General features: G+C 41.2%; 1 protein-coding gene across 7 annotated transcripts in view; it reads left to right on the plus strand.

Moving 5' to 3' along the window:
- The window catches only part of C2CD3 (C2 domain containing 3 centriole elongation regulator), a 92,405-nt gene that overhangs the window by 51,204 nt on the left and 15,482 nt on the right, over positions 1-25,719 (plus strand). For 4 of the 7 annotated variants that reach the window (XM_048839255.2, XM_075125972.1, XM_075125975.1 and 1 more), the window contains 8 exons: positions 3,323-3,461; positions 5,108-5,172; positions 9,307-9,512; positions 10,260-10,390; positions 11,463-11,627; positions 12,235-12,452; positions 14,450-15,515; positions 17,750-17,858. In XM_048839255.2, the coding sequence (XP_048695212.2) occupies positions 3,323-3,461; positions 5,108-5,172; positions 9,307-9,512; positions 10,260-10,390; positions 11,463-11,627; positions 12,235-12,452; positions 14,450-15,515; positions 17,750-17,858 (2,099 nt within the window). The remainder of the gene's footprint in view (positions 1-3,322; positions 3,462-5,107; positions 5,173-9,306; positions 9,513-10,259; positions 10,391-11,462; positions 11,628-12,234; positions 12,453-14,449; positions 15,516-17,749; positions 17,859-25,719) is intronic. The other 3 variants (XM_075125970.1, XM_075125971.1, XM_075125973.1) reach the window with 3 other exon arrangements.

The following is a 25,719-nucleotide window of genomic DNA, read 5'->3' on the forward strand; positions in this document are numbered from 1 at the left end:
AAAAAATTGGGGGGAAGTGTTTGTGTTTCCAGTCCCGAACTATTTTTATACAAGTCATAATAATCGGCTTGTAACAAAAGCCTTGCAAAGCTTTCTCCTCTGCGTTGCAAAATGTATGGCGTCTGTGGTAGCTCAGCTTGTTATTAAGCCTCTGTCTGCACTTGTACTAAAAACAGTGTTTCCTAAAGCTTTTAGAATCCGATTTTACAACCACGGTACGGAAGGCTAGTCAGAGTCCATTATCTATGGCCTTGTGGTTAAGAAAAGGGACTGGGCCACAGGAGATCAGTTGTTCTTTGCTGTGGGGTGGACTGTTTCCTCGAGCAAATCACTTAGCTCAGGGGTTCTCAAGCTGCGGGACGTGACCCCGAGGGGTCATGGGGTTATTACATGTGGGGTCGTGAGCTGTCAGCCTCCACCCCCGAGCCTCGCTTCGCCTCCAGCATTTATAATAGTCTTAAATATAAAAAAATGTGTTTTCAATTTATGAGGGGGTCACGCTCAGAGGCTTGCTGTGTGAAAGGAGTCACCAATACAAAGGTTTGAGAGCCAGTGACTTAAGCCTTTTATGCACTACTTTTTTCCCCCTAAAATTTCCCACTGGTGCTGCTCCACCAGTGATAGGACCTGTGGGAGAACAAGTGCAGGTGAGGTGCCAGTGGCCACCAGTGCTCTAACCACCATATTCATCCCTGCTCAGAGAATGTCTAGATGACACTATGGCAAAAACCCAGAGGCTGCCAGCACCTTAGTAGGTCAAGAAGTCCCACGTATTGCTGCCATGGGAGCTGACTGGTGGTAGAAGTGGGGGGAAGGTTTCTTTTGGGGGGGCGAGTGTAGTGTAGACAGAGCTTATTTCTCTCTCTGCCTCAATTCTTTATCTATACGTGGGGTTAATACCTTACTGGGATGTTCTGAGCCTAAATCCCTGTTATGTAATGTTTGTGAGACATTACATAAAAAAACTTACTAACCCTTGGACATCTTTGGCACCTTGCATTTGTCTGTAAGTTGGTGCACATTTCCTTATTTCAAGCCTGACAGGAGATGGGTTCCTGTGTTGTAATCGTTCTAAATAGCTGTGCTTGGTACAGGAATGTATTCAGTCACCGATCAGTATGAGGGCCCTGCAGAGCCAACACAAATCTCATAGACTTCAAGGCCAGAAGAGACCATCATGATCATCTAGTCTGACCTCCCGATACACTGCAGGCCACAGAACCTCGCCCACCCACTCCTGCAATAGGCCCCCACACCTTCTGGCTGAGTTACTGAAGTCCTCAGATCTTGATTTAAAGAATCATAGAATATAAGGGTTGGAAGGGACCCCAGAAGGTCATCTAGTCCAACCCCCTGCTCGAAGCAGGACCAATTCCCAGTTAAATCATCCCAGCCAGGGCTTTGTCAAGCCTGACCTTAAAAACCTCTAAGGAAGGAGATTCTACCACCTCCCTAGGTAACGCATTCCAGTGTTTCACCACCCTCTTAGTGAAAAAGTTTTTCCTAATATCCAATCTAAACCTCCCCCACTGCAGCTTGAGACCATTACTCCTCGTTCTGTCATCTGCTACCATTGAGAACAGTCTAGAGCCATCCTCTTTGGAACCCCCTTTCAGGTAGTTGAAAGCAGCTATCAAATCCCCCCTCATTCTTCTCTTCTGCAGGCTAAACAATCCCAGCTCCCTCAGCCTCTCCTCATAACTCATGTGTTCCAGACCCCTAATCATTTTTGTTGCCCTTCGCTGGACTCTCTCCAATTTATCCACATCCTTCTTGTAGTGTGGGGCCCAAAACTGGACACAGTACTCCAGATGAGGCCTCACCAATGTCGAATAGAGGGGAACGATCACGTCCCTCGATCTGCTCGCTATGCCCCTACTTATACATCCCAAAATGCCATTGGCCTTCTTGGCAACAAGGGCACACTGCTGACTCATATCCAGCTTCTCGTCCACTGTCACCCCTAGGTCCTTTTCCGCAGAACTGCTGCCTAGCCATTCGGTCCCTAGTCTGTAGCTGTAGACTTCAAGTTACAGAGAATCCACCATTTACTCTAGTTCAAACCAGCAAGTGACCCATGCCACATGCTGCAGAGGAAGGCGAAAAAACCGCCAGGGTCTCTGCCAGTCTGACCTGGGGGAAAATTTCTTCCTGAACCCAAATATGGTGATCAACTACACCCTGAGCATGTGCAAGACCCACCAGCCAGACATCCGGGAAAGAGTTCTCTGTAGTCACAGCCCTCCCCCTCAGTCAATTGGAGATATTTGCAAACAGCAGTCATGAATGGGCCATATGCAGTTGTAGTCAATCTCATTGTGCCATCTTCTCCATAAACTTACCCAGCTCAGTCTTAAAACAAGTTAGGTTTTTTGCCCCCACTACTCCCTTGGAAGGCTGTTCCAATCTTCACTCCTCTAATGGGTAGAAAACTTTGTCTAATTTCAAGCCTAAACTTATCGATGGACAGTTTATACATTTGTTCTTCTGCCAACATTGGCCCTTAACTTAATTTAAATAACTCCTCTCCCTCTCTGGTATTTATCCCTTTGATGTATTTATAGAAAGCAATCATATCTCCTCTCAGCCTTCATTTAGTCAGGCTAAACAGACAAGCTCCTTAAGTCTCCTCTCGTACGGTAGGTTCTCCATTCTCTGATCATCCTGGCAGCCTTTCTCTGGACCTATTCCACATCTGGGAGAGTGAGTTAGGTTCTATTTTGGGTTGTGCATTATCCACAAAATTGCTGTCTAATTTCTAACTATGTGACCAGTTCTGCCCCTATTATACCTACAAAACCCTATTGATGAGAATGGTGTTGCTCAGGTGTAACTGAAAGCAAAATTTGTCAGGAGGAATTTGTAACACTGGTTACTGGTGAGATGAGCCAGAAATAACCCAGTTTGACTTTTGGATCCTGAAATACGTTTGCAAGGCAGATAATATTTATTTTAAAAAAACAAACAAACACCCTTAACTGGGCAAATTTTTATATGTAATCAACAATCACAGAACCCCAATGTCATTTTTAGAGTCACTTTCATAGTAAAGGTACACGCTAGTATTTTGCACTCCACTCATATCCTAACTGGAGCTAGTGAATGTCAGGAGCTTCCTGGGCTTGCTCTGCTACCCTAAGGAAACCACCAGCTGTCAGGCTGAGCTGGCCTTTGCCATGATGCACAGGTTTTATCTTTGTCACAAGGTGAAACCATTATTATCTGTAGCTAATAGGTTTGTTCTGTTGTAACACAATACTTAATTTTTTTATGAAATAATTAATCATCTGCCTTATTCTAACCACAATTCATTATATTTTAGGGAGTCCTCTCACTGAACGTGGAGTGACAGCACCCAGTAGCTATGTGACGTTTGCGGTTGCTGATGCAGATGCTCCAATAGCCACTGCAATAATAGAAAACGCTGAGTCACCAGTTTGGGACTTTCAGCGGCAAACAAGGTACGTAATGCCTTTCAGAGGCAGACACTTTCATAGCCATGGTGTCTGGCAGCCAGTGGCCAGACATTGAATGAATAGATGCACTTAGCAAAGTGGTCCTCCAGTAACTGGACCTGTTCTGTTATGATTCCTATGTGTTATTTTATCACCACTCACAGTTTTATGCAAGTCCCCTTGTGGTCTAGAAGCAGCAGCTTTAACCAAGTAAACAGAGAGAGGCTTTCTCCGGCCAAAGCAGTAGGAGCCTTGCTAAGCTTGTCACAGCTGAAAATCCGTGTTTGCATATCTTGCAGTAGCTCTAGTGCCTATAATGTCTGGATTGAGTTGTACGAGGGAAGGTATGGTCTGGGCTAAAACACAGGACCAGGAGTCAGACCTGTGCTGTATTTCTGGCTGTACCATAGACTTCTCAGGTGATATTAGGCAAGACATTTAACATCTCTGTGCTTCAGTTTCCTCACCTGTAAAATGGAGCTGATAACATTTTCTACCTCACAGGGCTGTCGTGAGGATTAATTCATTAATGTTAGCGAAGTTCTTTGCACTTTCATGTCTTTTTATTAAGTTTGTATGGTGTCCAGAACAATGGGGTCCTGGTCCATGGCTGGGGTTCTTGGTCCACAATACAATTAATAAATAACTTACACTAGTATGTCTGTGGTGGGGATCTCATGGTTTCTGCAAAGTTTTGCAGTCAGGTGTTTGAATTAAATCTAAAGCAGTTGCCATTAGGATTTTCTAAACTGAAAGGGACCAACCACTGTGAATCAGTAAATAAAATATCTTCCATTGTTGTATACAGTGGTGTTGTAACTGAGTTGGTCCCAAAATATTAGAGAGAGAAGGTGGGCGAGGTAATTTCTTGTATTGGACCAACTTCTGTTAGTGTGAGAGACAAGCTTTGGTGCTTACACAGAGCTCTCTGGATAAACTCATCTCTCTCTCCAACAGAAGTTGGTCCAATAAAAGACGTTATCTCTCCCACATTGTCTCTCAATAAATAAACTGTATTTAGCATGTTCGGCACTAACTTGTCAGTCATAGACTGCTTGGAAATTATACCAGTAACTGCACAGAGACAGGTTTGCTGGCTAGACAGTTGTTCTTATAATGCAGAGACCAATCATTCAGACACTGATAGCTGCAGTTACAAGTTTTATTCTCTAAGGTTGTTTGTGCTCAGAGCCAATCTTGAATACTAGAAATATGCCAAGTGACTTGAAAATGCTTTGGGGGAAGTAAAGGATTTTGTCTCATCACTATTTTGGAGAGGTGTTTTTTCAGAAATTAGGTTACAGTGTTTCAGGTGGCCATCTTAATCTTTATTAAAAGTTTGTTACTATAGTGCTTGATAGTATTTTCACTGTTATCTCTCTCTCCCTTTTTCCCTGCTGTTTTCACTACCCTAATTTAAAAATATTTTAGAATAAGAAAGGAAAAAAAAAGCAGAAAACAAACCTATGTAGTGGTAATTATGTACATTGCACTTTTAAGGACCTACACTGTTGTTTTTCCCCATTACTCAGATAATACTTTTCATAAGGTAGACAAAATGTTATTGAAATTCCAGAGACACTTTGCCTTGCTAGCTTCTGACAAATATTATTGTTCTGCATAACAGATTATGATGACTTTATTCTTAATAGGCTATCCAAAGAACTTCTGTTGGATCCACAACAAACCTTGGTGTTCAAAGTATGGCATAAAGCAGGTAAACCACCATGATGCAATGCAGAGAAGCCCCTGGTTCAGTGTATACAGTGGGTAATTTGGCTCCTTCCAACAGATGGAGATAGGAATTTCAACGACATTAGTGGCCTGTCCCTAGGAGAGGGCTATCCTAGCTAAGCAGTCCCCTTCATTTCCTGTCTTTCCAAAGTCCCTCCAACTGTGAGACGCTTTTAGCTAGTTTTAGTTAAGTTTAGGTTTAAAACCTTGCTTCTCACCAAGTTTAAATTGACAGGATTTTAGAAGTCAGATTTTCCTGGGGCGGGGAGATGGATTATTATTTCTCTTTTTCCTTCTATTTGTTCCTTCCAGAGTTAGCTGAAGAGTGTTCTGCAATGGCTTACAAACTCCAGTGTCTCTTGCGATCAGCAGAGGCAGGTATCATCCTTCTAATTTATGGCCTCAGTCCCGTTTCTCTCCAGAGCCTCATTTTTGGCTTTTTCGTGGGCCTTCCCCTAATCCTTTGGAAAGCATGTAGGGCCAGGTTCTTACAGCTCCCATATGTGCCAGGCTCATCTCATCAGCCTGAGAGCCTTTAACCCAGCAGCCCACAAATCCTTACAAGTCTAAGCAATTCTAACAGGAGATGTTTCTGTGATTCCCCTGGTTTACTTCTTACAGACATTATTTAAAATAGAATCTGATTTACAGATAAAGATTTCAGCTCTGTCAGAAGGTAAACTACTTTGATCCTCTGCCACAGCTACTCAGGGCTGGACTCCTTTGCCCATTATTACCAAAATGTAACCAAATACTTTTATAGCAGCATGAACATACTTTAAAAAATGACGTTATAGCCAATATTCGCATTTATTGGGACAGTTGGAAGCATTTGGCCGTAAGCCTTATGCCTAGCAACGTACCTATTCACACTTCCTGTTTGTTGTTACAATGGTAAAGGTACTCATTCGCCATATTACTGTTTGCTCATGTCATTGTTAAACTAGATCCTCCAATGTTTAATTGCTACAAAACAAATTTAAGTTAACAAAATATGCTGTGATGTTGGGGAGATAGCTGTATTTTATTATTTTTCTCTCCAGTGCTGATTTAAAGTACTAATTTTTAAAAATGTATTAAATTTTAGCTGGCTGATTTTTGCCAGAGAAACTTTTATTTTGAGTCTACAATAAGTGTATAAGTCTGATAGACTTTTGTCTTATTGTTAAAAAAAATCTCCATTAGCCATTGACACAATTTCTGCTAAAAGTTTTTTTCAAAATAAATAAATAAATAAATAACTTGAACTGCTGGAGTAACCCAAACAATGTTCTCTTTTGTGTTTGCTGGTAGGATTGTTTGTCTCTCTACCTGCTGACGTGCAGGAGAGAACAGACAAGTTATTGCAATCAACATAACAGTGTAACAATAATCACACACAGGCATTTTAAAAGCTTTTTGAAAAGGGAATATGAGTTGGTAAATAGAAACAAAAGAAATCCTAGAGGGAGGTCATGGAGCTACACAAATTGGTCTTAAGTTTTTTTTTTTCCCAACTCTCTCATTTTCCTTTACTCCCCTGTTTTTTTCAAAATGTGTTTACTTTTCCCTCCATCTGTTCAAGCTATCCATGTCTCTTGTATCACTAGCCTTTCTGGTGTCTCAGTTCATAAGTGTATAACCCTTCATGTAATAACAGAGGTGAAGTGAAGGCATTGTACCTGCCAAAGCGTGAGTTCGGGCCTTCAAGTTACTTTAAATTCTTACACTGATCTAAGTGCTGGTAATATCAACAACTGCAATAGCAACAGTGAGTTTTGGCAGCTAAGGAAAAGAGGGAAGAACTGGTTTTTAAATGCATTTGGGATTTTTCAAGTCTAAAAATGTCTCTAACTAATGATTAGACATCTTGAATGGCTTCTGGTACGTCTGTTTTAAAAATAATTTCAATGGGGCTCAAGTTAATGTGTATAGTTATTTGGTATTTCAAACCTATGCCTGCACCACTGCTCATTTCCTTATGTTTTTGGCTTCTGATTCCTTGGTGGCCTGCTGAAGTGTCCCACAGCATCATTCCAACTGTTCCTACCTGAAGTGAAGTAGAAATGCACAGACCTATGTCATAAATATAAAGGGAAGGGTAAACCCCTTTAAAATCCCTCCTGGCCAGAGGAAAAATCCTCTCACCTGTAAAGGGTTAAGAAGCTAAAGGTAACCTCGCTGGCACCTGACCAAAATGACCAATGAGGAGACAAGATACTTTCAAAAGCTGGGAGGAGGGAGAGAAACAAAGGGTCTGTGTCTCTGTATGCTGCTTTTGCCAGGGACAGAACAGGAATGGAGTCTTAGAACTTTTAGTAAGTAATCTAGCTAGGTATGTGTTAGATTATGATTTCTTTAAATGGCTGAGAAAAGAACTGTGCTGAATAGAATGACTATCCCTGTCTGTGTGTCTTTTTTGTAACTTAAGGATTTGCCTAGAGGGATTCTCTATGTTTTGAATCTAATTACCCTGTAAGGTATCTACCATCCTGATTTTACAGAGGTGATTCCTTTACTTCTATTAAAAGTCTTCTTGTAAGAAAACTGAATGCTTTTTCATTGTTCTAAGATCCAAGGGTTTGGGTCTGTGGTCACCTATGCAAATTGGTGAGGATTTTTACCAAACCTTTCCCAGGAAGTGGGGTGCAAGGGTTGGGAGGATTTTGGGGGGAAAGACCTGTCCAAACTACGTTTCCCAGTAAACCAAGTTAAAGTTTGGTGGTGGCAGTGGAAATTCCAAGGGCAAAGGGTAAAATTAATTTGTACCTTGGGGAAGTTTTAACCTAAGCTGGTAAAAGTCAGCTTAGGAGGTTTTCATGCAGGTCCCCACATCTGTACCCTAAAGTTCAGAGTGGGGGAGGAACCTTGACAGCCTACAACTCTCATATCACTAACCATCTATGTTACTTGCAGCCTTAATACACTTCTATGTAAACAAATCATTTATAGGTGTTTTGGAACTGTGGCATGCTGTGTGACACTGTTAGCCCACCACAGAGTGAAACCTGGGATGGAGTAGGAAAGCTGGACTTTCTTTTGGACTAAATCTGCAAGACCCTTGAGCCTCACCTAGACTTTCTGCCAGGCAGGGAAAGGGTTTGTGAGTGCGATAGCATTTATTACTTAATCCTTAGTGCATTGAGTCCTTCACTGTATCTGTTTTAATTTCTTTAACACTGCTGCTATTTTGAACAAGGGAAATATTTAATAGAATAATTAACGTGATGTTAAACTAGACAGAAGGAGAGAATTATTATAGTCTTCAGATGCCTCTCTGACTATTCCTCTTGGATGTGCCCCCTTCAACCCAAACTCAATCTCTCCAGAACTGAATCCCTGATTTTTGCCTGCCTTCTCTATCACTGTCACCAGCTCCACAGCTTTGATTTAATCTTGGCATCTCTCTTCTCCTCCCCCTTTATAACTGATTTCTTACTAGGTCCCATTACTCCTCATCACCATAGTCTGCCCTTTCCTCACTGTCCCCACCACTAAAACCACTTGTCTGGGCCTGGGTCACTTTCTTCTTGATTACTGTAACCTGCTTTATGACCACCCTGCTTATTTGCTCATTCTTGTGTTCTATCCAAAAGTCTACTTCTTTCCCTGACCACTCCAGTCACATCATTGCTTCCTCACACACCTTCCTTGTCCTTCTGTTTTTAAGAACATCATATTCAGGCTCCTTGTCCTCAACTTTAAGGCTTTATGTAATCTTACTACCACATATGTCTCTGACATTTCTCCCTCCATTCATCCCTATATTGTTGCTTTACAGCTTCCTTCTTTTCCTCCTTCACCATCTTGGTTTTATGTCAACACTCCTATTCTCTCCTACATTTGAAACCTTTTTCCTCTTCTTGTCCTGTCTCTTCCTTCAATCCCTCCTAAAAGCCCATTTCTTCCAGGTGCCATTTCTACTTTGTTCTCAGACTCCATAGTCCCCACTTCCTTTTTACCTGAACTTGTCCTTTGCCTTTTAGGTGTTCTCTACTTACTATATGCTTTTTGAGGTTTGCTCTGTAAAGCTGTGTAAAGTTTCAGGGTTGTGTAACTGATTGTTTTAAAACGTGCAAATGTTACGCTTGCACACCTTAGTTTTAACTGCATGATTTACAATCTTCTTTCCCCACAGATGTTGAACGAGTGATAGGATTTGCATCTGTAGATCTCTCGCCCCTTCTTTCTGGCTTCCAGTTAGTCTGTGGGTGGTACAATATTACAGACTTCAGTGGACAATGCAGAGGGCAGATTAAAGTAGCTATTTCCCCTCTGGAAAGTATAATTCATCTCAAAGAAGTAAGACAGGCAAGGATTCGGACCAGAGCACCAGGTTCTTCAGTATGTACTCCAGTTTCTTTCTATTCACAAGTCTGATTTAGTTCCTAATAACCAACAGTGAATTTTCTGGATTCACACAGTGAAAAGTTAACTGTACATACAGCAGATTGGCAGCATTGTGTAGTGGATTGAGCATGGCTTTACAAATGCTGGAAAGTCCTGAATTCTCAATTTTAAAAATTTATTTATATTACAATAAATTTACCTGGAGGCCAGAGCCCCATTATTGTAGGGGTTGTACAAACATATATCAGAGAAAATCCCTGCCCCACAGAGCTTGAAATTTAAGTGAAAAGACACACCTGTATGAAATTATTACATGTAACATATAAGATGACTATAAATTAAAAACATAATTTTTCTCTATTTTCAGTTTCTTTACCGGTATATTTGATAGCACTCTGCATGTAGTCAATTTACGGTTTCCCCTGCATAGTCGGTTAGTCAGTTTCTCCTATTGTTTGTGTGGAACTTTTCACACAGCAGCAGGGGAGAGAGTCATTTTTTTAACTCTGAAGGTATGATTGTAAAACCATAAAAAATGGCCGCAGGACTTGTTGGTGCTAGTACCTGTCTCACTTTTAACTAAAGTCTATAAAACAATCCAGATTTTAAGTTGGTTTGTCCCATTGGTCAGTCTTTGTAAAGTGCTTTGAAAATGTAAAGCAGTATATAAAGTTAAGTTTATGCTACTGGTTAGCTCAGTGAAGTCTCACATTTTATTTCTCCTTAATCTTGCTGTTGCAGATTCCTGCACACAGTCCTTTTTCATTCCAGGCAAGGGCCTTGTGTACTGCATTCCCCAGCTATGTTACAAGACACTCTGGACAGTTGTTTAATACTTCATCAAAGGATGTTGATTTTACTACTCAGGAGCGGTAAGAAAACTGATAAAAGAATATCTTTGGAATAAAATAATAGTAAAAGTAAATATTTATTGTTTCCAGAGTTTGAAAATTTTACCTGACACCTATCAGCCCAAATACGAAGTCTACTGACCAGGGTGAAATAGACCTGTGCCACGCCTCTTGCTCCAGATCCACGCCCCTGCAATTTAAAGGACCAAAACAGTTTTGTGCGGTACTTGCATTTAATTGTAAGACTGTCAATCAATTTTCTACGAAATATACTTTTGAGTGAATGTCCCAAGAGATGCCAATCTCCTAATGTCCTGATACCGATTCCTTACCACAACATCATGGTCTCTCCCCAAAGAGGCACCCAGCTGCTTCTTTCACTCCCTGTACCACTGCCAATACTGGCTGTTGTTTTCCTCTGCCCTACTTAGTGGGAAGTGGGGTAGGGATGTGTGTCTGTGACATCTCTGTGTATTTTGTCATACTTCTTTTCGTTGTCACCAAATAAGGGATGAAGAGGCATGCCCATATTGCACATCCCTGAGACCAGCTTTTATAGAAACCCTGCAGTAATTTCTGCTTACTCTTGCTAAAAACAGATGCTATGGGAACATCCCTTTTGTTCATAGCTGTTACTGGCAGTAACTGCAGCTCACAGTGAGTGACATGTAAGAAAGAGGATTAATTCATGGCTTGCTTGTTTAGAGTATGTGGAAGGCAATCCTTCTACATAGACCCTAGAAGCAGCCTGCCAGGCAAGGTTTTATTAGCTCTGTCTGTTGAAGTTTGCAAAGAGTACCAGCACCAGCATATAGTGGTCCATCTTCATCTGAACAACCGCTGGCACCTATGTCTGTGGGCACTTCTGTGTTAAAAAGGAGGATGCCTGCAATCTATTCTATCATGATGCAAATTAGGTGCAGTTCTCAGGCTTTTTGTGAATTACTAATGTCATTCTTGCCAAATTTTGCATGCTTTGGGCTTAATCCATTAATGTTTCTTTAATGATGCAGGGGGAGTATTTTTAACAGATGTTGGCAGATCTTTTCATAGATATGCTGGTGCATGTATATAAATATATACCCATTTTTAGCAGAATTAGTCCCACAGAAACATGGACACCTCGTCATGAAGAGCACATGCAAAATGTCCGCAGATTTCATGAGTCCTTGCAGCAGGTGGAAGGGAATGCACAAAGGGCTGGAAGATTAGATTCCCTGCCACATTCATCACGTACTTCACTTCTAACTGCTCTCAGGTAAAGCAAACCCATGGCTACCAGTGTGGTATATGGCTTTAGGTTCACAAAGTAAATCTTGAAATTTTGCAATTCTTACATCCTCTTTTCAAATAAACTAAAATTAATATAGTAATCTTATGAAACTGGGGGTTAGTGGTATAGTAGTGTAACTTAACAGCAATATTAAAACAAGACTGGAATAGTGAGGGTGGCTACAGGTTAGATTTGTCCCGCTTTGGCAGAGCTGTGAGAAGCCCCAGGACTGGATAGCAGCAGTGATTGCAAATTAAGACTGAATACTTAGCACTACCCATCTCTGTCATCCTGTAACTTAACTTACTCTATGTAACCAAAAGACCTCTCTGAGCTAAGACAGGAAAATGAACAAACCCTGTAAGCATTTTGATCTCTCACAAAATTCAAAGCATTAACTGATTTACATGAGGTTCCCTTTATTTTTTCCTGTTTGGATCAGAAAGAATCATTTCTAGGCTGGGATCTCATGGATTAAATTTTTGGCTGGATAATAGTTTTTTAGCCTAGTTCTAAACCTTAGGAAAACCAAGGTTAATTAGTCAGGTATTTATATATTATGAATCTTTATGTTCTCTTACATGGCTTACAGAAGCAACTTGACTGAGCTGGATGAGATTCAGAGATACTTCAGTCAGAAATTAACCAGCTCGTTCCCCGACAATGTCTATGGCAGCACATTAAAGAGAAATCTGGAACAGCAGGATGGGGATTGCCAAGAGTTTGGGACCAGAATGGTAGATCCTGATGGACACCATCTTCTGGAAAAATCTAGTCACTTGATCTCTCAAGTCAGCACTCTGATCAATGGTAAGAAGTTACCTTGTTTGGAATACTTTACAAAGAGCCATGGGCACTAGGTAATCCCTTGTTTTAAATCCCCTCTTTAAAGTAGCCCCAAAACTCCTGACACAGTTTTTCCCAATCTTTAATTTTAAGAAGACCAACCTCTAACAGACAACTAATTTGTGCAGGTCCCGGAGGCGATTGCTCCAGTTCTGTAGTGGTAGTGTTGGAATCTTACCTGACACGCCCATTAAGTAACATATATTTAAATATAACATTAGGAAGATGAGATTAAATAGTAGTTAGTGATTGGTTTCTGTCCTGTTAATTATATGCTTGCCTACCTAAATTTCCCTACATAATTTCACGTGCATCTGTTCTTCACTAGTAGTGCTGACAAATTTTGTGCCACATTTATCTACAGGAGCGGATATGTAGCAGTAGTGAATCAAGTGAAATATCTTTGCTTCCCATGGTGATTTTAAAGTCTCCATCTCCTCATTCCACCCTGCCCCTTAAACCACCTATCGACTTACTGCCCTTCCTTGGCACTAGCCTGTTTGCAGTTAATTTCATATTAGCCTAGTCGTCTGTGACCATTCTGATCCAGCTCCAGTACATTGTGATTAGCAAGTTGGCTGGGAATCCCAAGTGTCTGTTGTGCCTTTTTATAATAAAGTAGTGGATAGAAGAGAGACTGTCATCAGTATGAAGCAGGCTGTCTGCAGTATCTACCTCTGTCTGCCCTCTAGGATTTGTACTGTGCCACCATCTCCCATGGTACAGGACCATTCCTTCTGGTATACAGTATTAGCATCTTGATTCTGATGCCACTTATTCCTGTTCTCTAGACTTTGCCATCTTTGTCCTGCTCACCTCAGTGTACTATTTTCTTTGCTTCTCTTGCCCCCTCTCCTCCACATATCTATCTGAAACTCTCTTCTTACCCTTTTTCCCAGTGCCGCCACCCCCGCCACTTATTGCATCCTCTTTAAATCTTATTTTAAACCTGTTGTTTGTCTCCAAGAGCACTAATTTGACATTTACCTTGATGGTGAGTTCAGCTAAATGCCAATGGCCTAATTCCTGAAAGATTTTGATGAAATAAGGTACATCTGACTGGAAACTAGAAACTAAAAATAGATTTCCTTATTATTAAAATAAATCGTAAATGGCCAAGACATGGCTGTATCACAGGAGGCTATTTATATTTAGACTCCTAGGCCAATCAACCTTTCCTTTCCCCTGCTTCCTACCTTATATAGAGGACATATGCAACTCTTCATTTTTAATATTGAAATATATATATTTTGCAACTATTGCACTGTAACAAATCAGTGTTCTCTAGTGCCTTTCAGTTAGTATAAATACTTGACAATCATGTAAGTGGGTTCTCATATGATTTTTAATATAGAAATAGATAGAAGCATGCAGATTACCATCAGATATGCAAAACTAAAGAGTGTCAGTGAGAGCTATGTCCTCTAGCCCTGTTCCATAGGATTGTCGAAGCTACTGATAGAAAAAGTATCTAGTTCCCATCTCCTGTTTCTGTCCAATGTAGGATTGTTCCCTTGTTGCTGGTGGTTTTTGTCCAGACTGGTTTTAAATGTCCCAGCAATGGAGGCTGTTCAGTTTCTCTTGGGGGACTGTTCCACTAAAAGGCCTCAAAGTCAGTGAGTAAAAAAGTGTAGAAACTTTTCCTCATAGTCAACTTTTCTCTTCCTCAATTTCATCACAATACTTTTCATTATTCTGCCTTACACTACCCTAAACAAATTCCTTCCCCTTCTCAGTGTTTGCACCCTTCTGACATTTGTGAACTGTTATCAAGCACCATCCCCTTCCAGTTGTCCCCATTTTTATTTGACCCAAGCTTTACATATTTAGCTCCTTTAGTCGTTCACTGCATATGTGGTTATTCACAAGTAGTGCAGCTATAGCACTACTGTAGTTATAAAGAGTAACAGAGTTGAAGCCTTCATCTCTTGTATGTACTGATGCTGTTTACCATCAATCAGATTTGCAGACTATAACGAAAAATACCAAAGAATCTTCAAATGTGCTTCAAGACAATATCAGAAATTCAGGTACTAAACATGCCCTTCATGTTGCATCAGATCAAAAGGATGGAGCAGTGAGAACTGAAATGCACCAAGACCAATCAAGAATGGAATCGCCAAATGTCCACACAGATGCACCACCTGTATTCTCTCTTGAAAGGTCTGCATTTAGGAGAGGTATGCTCTATGAATTTCTAGACCAAGCAGTCACTGAAAATGAGCATCCTGTGTCATTGGACCACATCCAGACAGAGGGGGATACACATGTCATCCGGTCCAACAGCGATGAAGAGTATGAAGAGGATGTCATAGAACCAAGGACTCTGAATGAAATAACTACTGTAACTGACAAAACCAGTCCCTGGTCCAGCATTGTATCTGAAGGGGAGCAGGGCCCTGACAGACAGCCAATAGACTTGAGAAATGAGAACCAATACTCAGTGGCTACTGAATATTTACAAAAAGGAGAGAGTATAAGAAGTAGCTCTTTGTCCAGTATACCAGAGAACAGCCACCCAAGTATGCCCAGCACTGCTAGATCCTATGCTAGTCCCTATATTGAAGAGAATGCTGCATGTGTAATGAAAAAAGGCGTTGAAGGTCCAAATAGCGATACTGAAGCAACTGATTCAGAGAGGTTTCAGCCTGCACATTTACCCAAAATGCATCAAGCAAATGTTGGGTCATTAGAAAAAGAGAATGTCAATCACAATGGAGCAATTGAAGCCCAAGAAGCAGAACAAGACCAAGAGTTTCATGCAATATCTGGAGAACCATTGGATTTACCAGGCAGTGGAGATTTTGGTGTGGTCAAGACCATTGCTAGAGAAAGAAAGGAGGAAAGTAGTGAGTATTTAGATGCAGACTATCAAGGTGAGGAAGGAAATGAGTCTGATGAAGGGATGCATATTCAGAATTTATCTGCACAGTCAGAGTCTACAAGAAATAGCGGGAACTGCTCTGATGAGAGCCATGAGGACCTGCCTGAAGAGTCAGAAAAGTCTGTGAAATCTAGTATTGTGTTGTATCCTTTTTTGTCTTTTTCATCAAGTGCAGTTTGCATGCTAAGAAATAGTGAGTGGCTCTATTAGAACGTAATTGGTGATCACCACTATGACTGGGTTACATTTTCCTTTTAAACCTCTCTTTTTTTTTTTGCGGGGGGGGGGGGGGGGGTTGTAAAAGTATCTGCTGGTGTAAAACTTAACAGGCAAGGATTCAACCTAACCACAATTGTGTGTTTTACCAATTTTTATGTGTGAACTTTCAAGCTCTTGTTTCAGCCATTGTCTGGCAAAATGCTTCTTGTTTAAACTGTTCCATTTTTTCTGATTAATTTAAATTAATGTTAAAGCTGGATGGAAACTGATGGATCCCCGAACACTGGGATCCCATGTTGGTCTGTCACTTGTAAGCAAATTAGTGTTAGTTAACCAGAGGGTTAGTCCATTTTAATCAAAAACTTAATTTTCAATTACAGTTGGCAATTAATACATCAATTCCAATTCCACCCCTTCCTGCCCCCTTCCACCGGTATCTTCCCAAACACTACATGGAGCAAACTGGATGCAGCTTTCTTTAACTGGAAAATTGTGTCTTGAACAACTCTGTTGTGCATAGGTTTAGCAATAGTCCCCCAATTAAGGGTCATCTTACAAACTGCATGTGTTGTAATACTTGGGCACAATTGAATGGATTAGGGTCACTGTTTTAGTCCTAACTTGTATTACTTTTGGAATTGTCAAAATTATCAAATTTAGTTTTATTGAAGCCAGTACCACCTTGTGTTGTGATCCCAGGAGACTTCACAATTTGGACCTGGCCATTATTTGAATGGGAATACTTAGGGGCTGTAGGAAGTGGGGATTCAGTATGTAGCATTCTTCCCTCTTAAACCAGAATTGATGGCCCAGCAGCGTTATTAGGAAGCATTGTTCTGCTATCAGTCAAGTGATCTGTAATCGGGTTCCTGACCATTTGTGGCCATTAATTCCCATGACACTTTGTGCAGGGATTAGGCGTATTAATCACAGTGTCTCAATCGCATTTCAGTCTGGCTAATTACGTCCTGCCTACGTGCATTTTTCTGAACAGCTTGAACTGAAAGCTATTTTTCACTTCTTGCCAACAATTGTGTGATGTTGGTGTGCACTATTGCAGCTTGCCATGTTTCCTTTCTGCAGTTCTTCAGAAAAGGCAGCAGTTCTGCAGAAAAGGACCTAGGGCTTACAGTGGATGAGAAGCTGGATATGAGTCAACAGTGTGCCCTTGTTGCCAAGAAGGCTAACAACATTTTGGGCTGTATATGTAGGGGCATTGCCAGCAGATCTAGGGACGTGATCATTCCCCTCTATTTGGCATTGGTGAGGCCTCATCTGGAGTACTCTGTCCAGTTTTGGGCCCCACATTACAAAAAGGTTGTGGAAAAATTGGAAAGAGTCCAGTGGAGGGCAACAAAAATGATTAGAGGGCTGGAGCACATGACTTATGAGGAGAGACTGAGGGAACTGGGATTATTTAGTCTGCAGAAGAGAAGAATGAGGGGGGGATTTGATAGCTGTTTTCAACTACCTGAAAGGGGGTTCCAAAGAGGATGGATCTAGACTGTTCTCAGTGGTACCAGATGACAGAACGAGGAGTAATGGTCTCAAGTTGAAGTGTGGGAGGTTTAGGTTGGATATTAGGAAAAACTTTTTCATTAGGAGGATGGTGAAGCACTGGAATGGGTTACCTCGGGAGGTGGTGGAATCTCCTTCCTTAGAGGTTTTTAAGACCCGGCTTGACAAAGCCCTGGCTGGGATGATTTAATTGGGGATTGGTCCTGCTTTGAGCAGGGGGTTGGACTAGATGACCTCCTGAGGTCCCCACCAACCCTGATTGTATGATTCCATTTTAAAAGAGACTTAGATAACTTTATTGTTTTAATTAATTAAAGAGAATTGCCACATTTCTGTAATGGTCAAAGTAATACCTATATTTCACATATCACCTTTTGTAAAGCATGTTGGATTTTTCAGAATAAGGATCTACAGGAGTGTCATATTATGTTAATGTTCTGTACTCTGTGGAACTATGCAGCAGAGCTGAGTGATCTGAATTATCTAACGTTCAGAGATTAAAAATAAATAGGATTATTTAGAAAATCATGGATCCATTAAGAGCAGCTTTTGTGATGATGCTGAATCTAAATGCATAACTACAGAGTTTTCTATCATTGTAAAACACTGCAAAATGTTATTGCTTAACAGCTCTGTTCAGACCAGATCCTATTGTCCTTCCTAACTTTTTTCTTCCACCCCAACATTTGGAAGTCTCCATGAGAATGCTCAATATTTCTTCTTCTTGCCCATCTGCCACAGCTAATAAAGTAAGTATGGTGAACTCTTAATCTTTTACAGTCCTATCTAAATGACTGCCCTCCTCCCAGAGAAGATATTAAATGGAAGTTCCTTCCTCCTTCTTTGGCTTTCAGGTTTTACATAAGAGATCCCATAGCAGTTTTCAAAAAGGATAGGTGCGAACCTTGTTGTTCATGATGAACATTTCCCCTCTCAGTGAAACCAATTTCCAGTGTTCAAGGCTGTGTTAGTTATGGTATTCTAGCATATATCATAGCTGCTGTATTTGCCTATGTAGTCACTGGATCTGATTCTCCTGTCCCCTAGGGGCAAACCAGAAATAACTCCATTGAAGTTTGAGATCTGCAGGTGCTCAGCACTTCTTAAAATCAGACCATTCCTACTTATGTGTCTTAGTATGAATTTAGGTGCCTAACTTTAAATACCCAGCTCTGAAAATTGGGTGCTTTTGCTGTGTTTTCAAAATTCTATGCACAAAAACGTATTTGCTTGCGATGTTCTGCTTTGTTAGGGAATAGGGGCATTATAATTTTCAGAAATTTTTAGGGTGTCTTTTTTTTTTTTTTATGGGGACTAAATATTGTTTGCATCTCGCAGTGAACACAAGAAATCAGTGTTAGTTTCACTGGTGCAGATCTTGGTATTGCAACAGATGGGCTATTTGCTACCACTTCCAGCAGAAGTAATGTGGTCATTCCTCTCCCTTTGAAACCAATGCGGAACAGAACGTTTACGTAACAAGGAACATCTTGCTTAGCTAAACAGAACAAAAACAGGCAGAACCTAATGGCCCTGAAGTAATAAACTACCTGAAATTGGCAAACATGTTTACAGTATTGTCACTACACCTGGGATTGCTGATTTGAGTATTTATTTTTTCTGAATTTTGCTCTCCATGTATTAGCCTATTTTAGGAGTAAAATTTTCTTTACCAGTGTTACAAACATTGTTTCCCTGAAGTAATTAAAAAATCTCCTTCTCTGGAGCTTTCAGAAGTTTTTAGGGTCAGGTATCCTTTGATTTGACTTTCTATTTCTGTAATTAATGAATGACTTGAATGCAAGCTGTTTGCATTCAGCTAAGCACTCTTCTTACTCTCCAGAGTAACTCATTCCTGATCGTAATATAAATAAATATCAAAGAAGCCTCTCAGTTATAGGATGCTTCAAGGACTCAGACTTAGAGTTTGATTGTAATGAGCGGGCATGAATTTCCCCTTATTGTTTAACAAGATTACTTTTTGTGTTGTTTATGTATATTCTGGATGAAATCTGGAAGAATCTTAATGATATTCTGCTCAGAATCCATCCCCAAAACTCTCTTTCACTTAGCTTTCTGTTGCTAATCTCTGATTCAGTTTTCAGAGTAGCAGCCGTGTTAGTCTGTATCCGCAAAAAGAAAAGGAGTACTTGTGGCACCCTAGAGACTAACAAATTTATTTGAGCATAAGCTTTCATGAGCTACAGCTCACTTTATCGGATGCATTCAGTGGAAAATACAGTGGGGAGATTTATATACATAGAGAACATGAAACAATGGGTGTTACGATACACACTGTAATGAGAGTGATCCGGTAAGGTGAGCTATTACCAGCAGGAGAGTGGGGGTGGGGAACCTTTTGTAGTGATAATCAAGGTGGGCCATTTCCAGCAGTTGACAAGAACATCTGAGGAACAGTCGGGGTTGCGGGGGAGAATAAACATGGGGAAATAGTTTTACTTTGTGTAATGACCCATCCACTCCCAGTCTCTATTCAAGCCTAAGTTAATTGTATCCAATTTGCAAATTAATTCCAATTCAGCAGTCTCTCATTGGAGTCTGTTTTTGAACTTTTTTTCTTGAAGAATTGCAACTTTTAGGTCTGTAATCAAGTGACCAAAGAGATTGAAATGTTCTCTGACTGGTTTTTGAATGTTATAATTCTTGACATCTAATTTGTGTCCATTTATTCTTTTACGTAGAGACTGTCCAGTATGACCAATGTACGTGGCAGAGGGGCATTGCTGACACATATCACATTGGTAGATGTGCAGGTGAACGAGCCTCTGATAGTGTGGCTGATGTGATTAGGCCCTATGATGGTGTCCCCTGAATAGATATGTGGACACAGCTGGCAACCGGCTTTGTTGCAAGGATAGGTTCCTGGATTAGTGGTTCTGTTGTGTGGTTGCTGGTGAGTATTTGGTTCAGGTTGGGGGGCTGTCTGTAAGCAAGGACTGGCCTGTCTCCCAAGATCTGTGAGAGTGATGGGTCATCCTTCAGGATAGGTTGTAGATCTTTGATGATGCGTTGGAGAGGTTTTAGTTAGGGGCTGAAGGTAATGGCTAGTGGCGTTCTGTTATTTTCTTTGTTGGGCCTGTCCTGTAGTAGGTAACTTCTGGGTACTCTTCTGGCTCTGTCAATCTGTTTCTTCACTTCAGCAGGTGGGTATTGTAGTTGTAAGAATGCTTGATAGAGATCTTGTAAGTGTTTGTCTCTGTCTGAGGGGTTAGAGCAAATGCGGTTGTACCGAAGAGCTTGGCTGTGGACAATGGATTGTGTGGTGTGGTCTGGATGAAAGCTGGAGGCATGTAGGTAGGCATAGCGGTTGGTAGGTTTCTGGTATAGGGTGGTGTTTATGTGATTGCTTATTAGCACCGTAGTGTCCAGGAAGTGGATCTTTTCTGTGGACTGGTCCAGGCTGAGGTTGATGGTGGGATGGAAATTGAAGAACTGCTCTCTACTCAGCTGTTGCCCCTAACCCACTTCCTGTCCACATACACGATCTCACATCCCAGTTTGATGTTGCTTTAAACTCAGGCTGGCTGGTTCGGCTGGGGGTGCAGCTTTCACTCCTGTTGGTAACCCATCATTTTGCAGTAAGGACGTCGGCTAAATCATTTGAGTGCTGGTGGTTCTCTAGTGCCTTCCCACAAATCCCACGATGTGCCCAGATGGACAAACAAGTTCTCCCACAATTCACTGGGAAAGAATCAATGGTTAATGCTGAGCACCCCTGGGAAGTGCTGAATATCTGCAACACCAGTGCAAATCAGTGAGGGCTGAGGGGATTCCTGTCTTCACAGGATCAGACCCTTAGGCAGTAAATTCCTCAGGGGAACGCTCTTGGTGATTTACAAATACATAGAGAGAGATCCACAACTTTGGCTTCATAAATAATAAAATACTGTTTGAATCTCCTCTTTATCCAGCTACTAAATGAGTAGTTAAAGTTAGAACATAAAAACTCAAGCCTGAATGAGTCCTTTCAGCCACTACAGTTCTAGAAATGACTAATAATAATAAGGAAGGGTGTTAACCAAATAGTGTTGAATTAGTCATTTTTCTCACTTTAAACAAGGTTAATTCCAGGGGTATTTTATTATTAGCATTAACAGTAGTATTTCTTTATTACAGTAAGCTTGCAGGCCTCACCCGATTGTGCTATATACTATCTAAGCACTTAGTAACAGAAAGTCCCTGCCCCAGAGAGCTTACAATCTAAATGGACAAGACAGACAAAAGGGTTGCAGAAAAGAAGCATTGTACCCATTTTATAGATTGGGGATGGAGCCCAAGAGAAAGTGACTTGCAAAGGGGTCACACAGAAGGTCTGTGACGGAGCTGGGAATTGAACCCAGTTATCCTGAGTCCAGTGCCTTGACCACAAGATCATCCCTCTCCTTCCTCCACTGGAATTTAGCAAGGATGAAAACATAACTATAGGGTATGTAAACCAATGACAAAATTAGCTTCTGTAACAAGGAAGGATGTCAGTTTTACACCATAGGATATTGGTTGAAGTTTGTAAATAAAGAGGGAAAAAAAGGTTAGTATTTTTTTCAGATTTTCAAAGTTCTGACCCAGTCCTTCTCCCTAATGTTTACAAAAGCTTTGCCATTTACTACAGTGGGAGCAAATTTGGGCCCTTAAACATAAAAGGTCCTTTCAGTTAACAGTATAGGAATTACAGTGCAAGTTCAGAACCTGTGACCAGTATGGGTAAAACCAAACTTTTCTAAATGTAGATTGAATTCATATAAAGGTGAACTGCAGAGCTTGAAACAATGGGGTTTCTGCATTTTTGTGTGGTCTTGATTAGGATATTCGGAATGTCAGTTTTGAACTCTAGCTTTGTTTTAGGCTTTTTTCAGAATTCATCAAACTTCAGAGACACAAATATAAGCTGCAGGTGTGGCTTTCTACTGAATGGAGGCTGCAGCTCAGATTTCAGCCTGAAGCCTGGCATCACGGGCCAGGTGTCTGAATTTTGCTGAGCCATATAAAAAAATTAAAAAAACACTGAATTCAGATTTTCACCACATCAGGCTCCAGCTTCCAGTCTTCAAGGCCCTTCCCAAGTCTTCTCCTCCATGCTTCTCTGGTCTTCTCTTACCAGTTCATCCTCTGCCCCTCTGATCTACCAACAATGCCAGCTTTGACCCCCCATTTGTCAACTTCTGCATCTCCATGCCTTCTTCCACTCTGCCTCAACATAGTATGAACTGATCTATGTCATATGCTCTCCTTCAAATCCTTTCTCAAGACCATTTCTGATGACCTGCAAGTTGAGCAACAGCCAGTGTTGCCTGATATTTGTTTACTTTAAACATTTAACTACTTTTTAAATGACTCAGAACCATTAAGTTTTGCACATATCCAGTCTGCATAACCACACAAACATTTATTCTTGACTTCCCTTCCCTCCTTTTCTTTCTTGCATTCGCTTGCTCCATCTTCTCTTAAGTTGGATCAGAAACTCTTCCAGACAGGAATCATGCATTCCTATATGCTTTGGCAGCGTCTACCACCCTGTGGCTTTTTTGACACTGATGTGATAGAATAATAAAAAGTAAGGAGATTCCAGAATAGGATCTGAGCTATGAAATGCAAATTGAAGTTCTCTTCCTTTCATAGTTAACTGATCACCCCATCAGTATGAGGCCTTATTGAAAACATATTTTAAAAGCCGAACAGTTAAATAAGCTTTGTTATTTTTGCCTCCAAGAATGTCCCAACGGGATAGGTAATTTATACTGAAAGCAGGATTCTACCCAGAATATATCTTTTCCATTCATATTCTAAACCCATTTACCATCAAAGCAACACAGCCTCTTGTGTCTCTTGCCAAACCCTCAAGATATTATATTCCTATTCATGACAAGGATGGAACTCCTTAGCAATAATATAATCAGCCTTTCTTGCCTCTTATGATTATTCCTAGTTTAATGCTTCCATACCAATTACCACTTCCTGCCCCCAATTCTATACAACTAGGGACTTATTTTCCTATGCTCAAGATATTTAGAGAGCCTGGGCTAGGGGACTTATACTGTCAAAATTGTCATCATAGTGTATTGGAGAGAAATGTTGACATTCTTTCCCTTGTTGCCAAGGAAAGGATGCCCAGAAAGAAAGAGTAGAAAGGGTTGCTCTACAGTCCATGCAGATGATTGTAATCAATCTGAATTCAGAAGGCATAACACACACCAAGACTCATGGCTTCACGCAAACCTTCTACTGCACAGGCACCAAAAGTATGTGCAATGTCACTTTTCTGAACATGTAATTGTGCAGTCTAGAACTGTTTTCACACTTTTACTAATGCAAGAATAAAATCAGCTGCCAAACAAACTCACAGCACCAAGGTACATAATGTTTTCAAAGTTCTCTCTATTATCCAGACTTCTTTGACATTTAAACAGCCTGAGCCTCAAGATTTGAATAAAATATTCATAAGAGTGGTCACTTTACTGGTATCCCTGGCACACCGTCATTACATAATCCTGAGTTCGCCTGCAGTGTCCTGGAAAATCATGGTCATTTCTATAAAAGGAAAATCAAAGCATGATCTTTTTATACATGAGCCTCTTTCCTCTTACTGTTTTGCGGATTAAAGATGTACACTAATAAGGCTGTGCATCAGGTATTCACAGATCATGTGTGATTTTATTGGCTCAGAGACCTAGAAAGAGGAAACCAGAGCAGGTGTCAACCAACATTCAGGCCATGAACTGACCTGGCACAGGCAGTTTCTCTGGACAGGAATGGAGTAAACATAGCGTGGTTTCAAGTGCGTGCTCTGGAAACTATGCAGGAGGTTAAAATTGTTTTTATAGTGGAGTCACAATTTTTGATGTCAAAGGTGCATCATAAAAATGCCACATTGGTTCAGTATGCTTCACTAAGTTGCGTACTCGTTGCAAGGCACTAACGTATTTTAAACAGTAAATGTTTTTGTGCAGAGCTAGCTATAAAAGTAGATACCTTGTCTATATGCTTATCCCCAAAAGTACAATGAAGATTAACCACCATGCTTAACCTAATACTCAAATTTCTAGTATATTATGTGAGTTGAGAACATCTTTACTGTGCCCTTCATTTCTCAGGGTTTGAGTCAGATCTGCACATGTATAGCAACAAATATGGAACTTCCTCATCTCAGAAGATGCCATCTCTGCACCACAACTGTACCTATGGCAGGATGTGTGCCCTCCAAAAGGTGCATTAGTACAGATACATGTATCTGACACATCTCAAAAGGGGCATAGTATGACCTACCCAGCAGTAATTTACGTACATCTCTCTGATATTCACATATCAGTGGCATGTTTTACAAGCATAATATAGTCCATATACTCTCAGAAACACACAAGTTAATCACCACATAGCCCAATAGGGAATGGTCAGCCTACACATGATTTCTGTCATTCTTCAGCTCTGAGTTGTGTTCTCTTTTGGGCAATTTTCGTCTATTAATGACTTGTCCTAAATGTGACCTACGTGGCTCTGGGAAGAAGGATAAAGGAGTTTGAGGCGCAGGTGGTGTTCTCGTCCATCCTCCCTGTGGAAGAAAAAGGCCTGGGTAGGGACCGTCAAATCGTGGAAGTCAACGAATGGCTACACAGGTGGTGTCGGAGAGAAGGCTTTGGATTCTTTGACCATGGGATGGTGTTCCATGAAGAAGGAGTGCTGGGCAGAGACAGGCTCCATCTTACGAAGAGAGGGAAGAGCATCTTTGCGAGCAGGCTGGCTAACCTAGTGAGGAGGGCTTTAAACTAGGTTCACCAGGGGAAGGAGACCAAAGCCCTGAAGTAAGTGGGAAAGCGGGATACCGGGAGGAAGCACAGGCAGGAATGTCTGTGAGGGGAGAGCTCCTGCCTCATACTGAGAATGAGGGGTGATCAGCAGGTTATCTCAAGTGCTTATATACGAATGCACAAAGCCTTGGAAACAAGCAGGGAGAACTGGAGGTCCTGGTGATGTCAAGGAATTATGACCTGATTGGAATAACAGAGACTTGGTGGGATAACTCACATGACTGGAGTACTGTCATGGATGGTTATAAACTGTTCAGGAAGGACAGGCAGGGCAGAAAAGGTGGGGGAGTAGCACTGTATGTAAGGGAGCAGTATGACTGCTCAGAGCTCCGGTACGAAACTGCAGAAAAACCTGAGTGTCTCTGGATTAAGTTTAGAAGTGTGAGCAACAAGAGTGATGTAGTGGTGGGAGTCTGCTGTAGACCACCGGACCAGGGGGATGAGGTGGATGAGGCTTTCTTCCGGCAGCTCGCAGAAGCTACTAGATCGCACGCCCTGGTTCTCATGGGTGACTTTAATTTTCCTGATATCTGCTGGGAGAGCAATACAGCGGTGCACAGACAATCCAGGAAGTTTTTGGAAAGCATAGGGGACAATTTCCTGGTGCAAGTGCTAGAGGAGCCAACTAGGGGGGGAGCTTTTCTTGACCTGCTGCTCACAAACCGGGAAGAATTAGTAGGGGAAGCAAAAGTGTATGGGAATCTGGGAGGCAGTGACCATGAGTTGGTTGAGTTCAGGATCCTGACACAGGGAAGAAAGGTAAGCAGCAGGATACAGACCCTGGACTTCA

Source organism: Caretta caretta, chromosome 1 (genome assembly GCF_965140235.1).
Source record: "Caretta caretta isolate rCarCar2 chromosome 1, rCarCar1.hap1, whole genome shotgun sequence".
Lineage (NCBI taxonomy): Eukaryota > Metazoa > Chordata > Testudines > Cheloniidae > Caretta > Caretta caretta.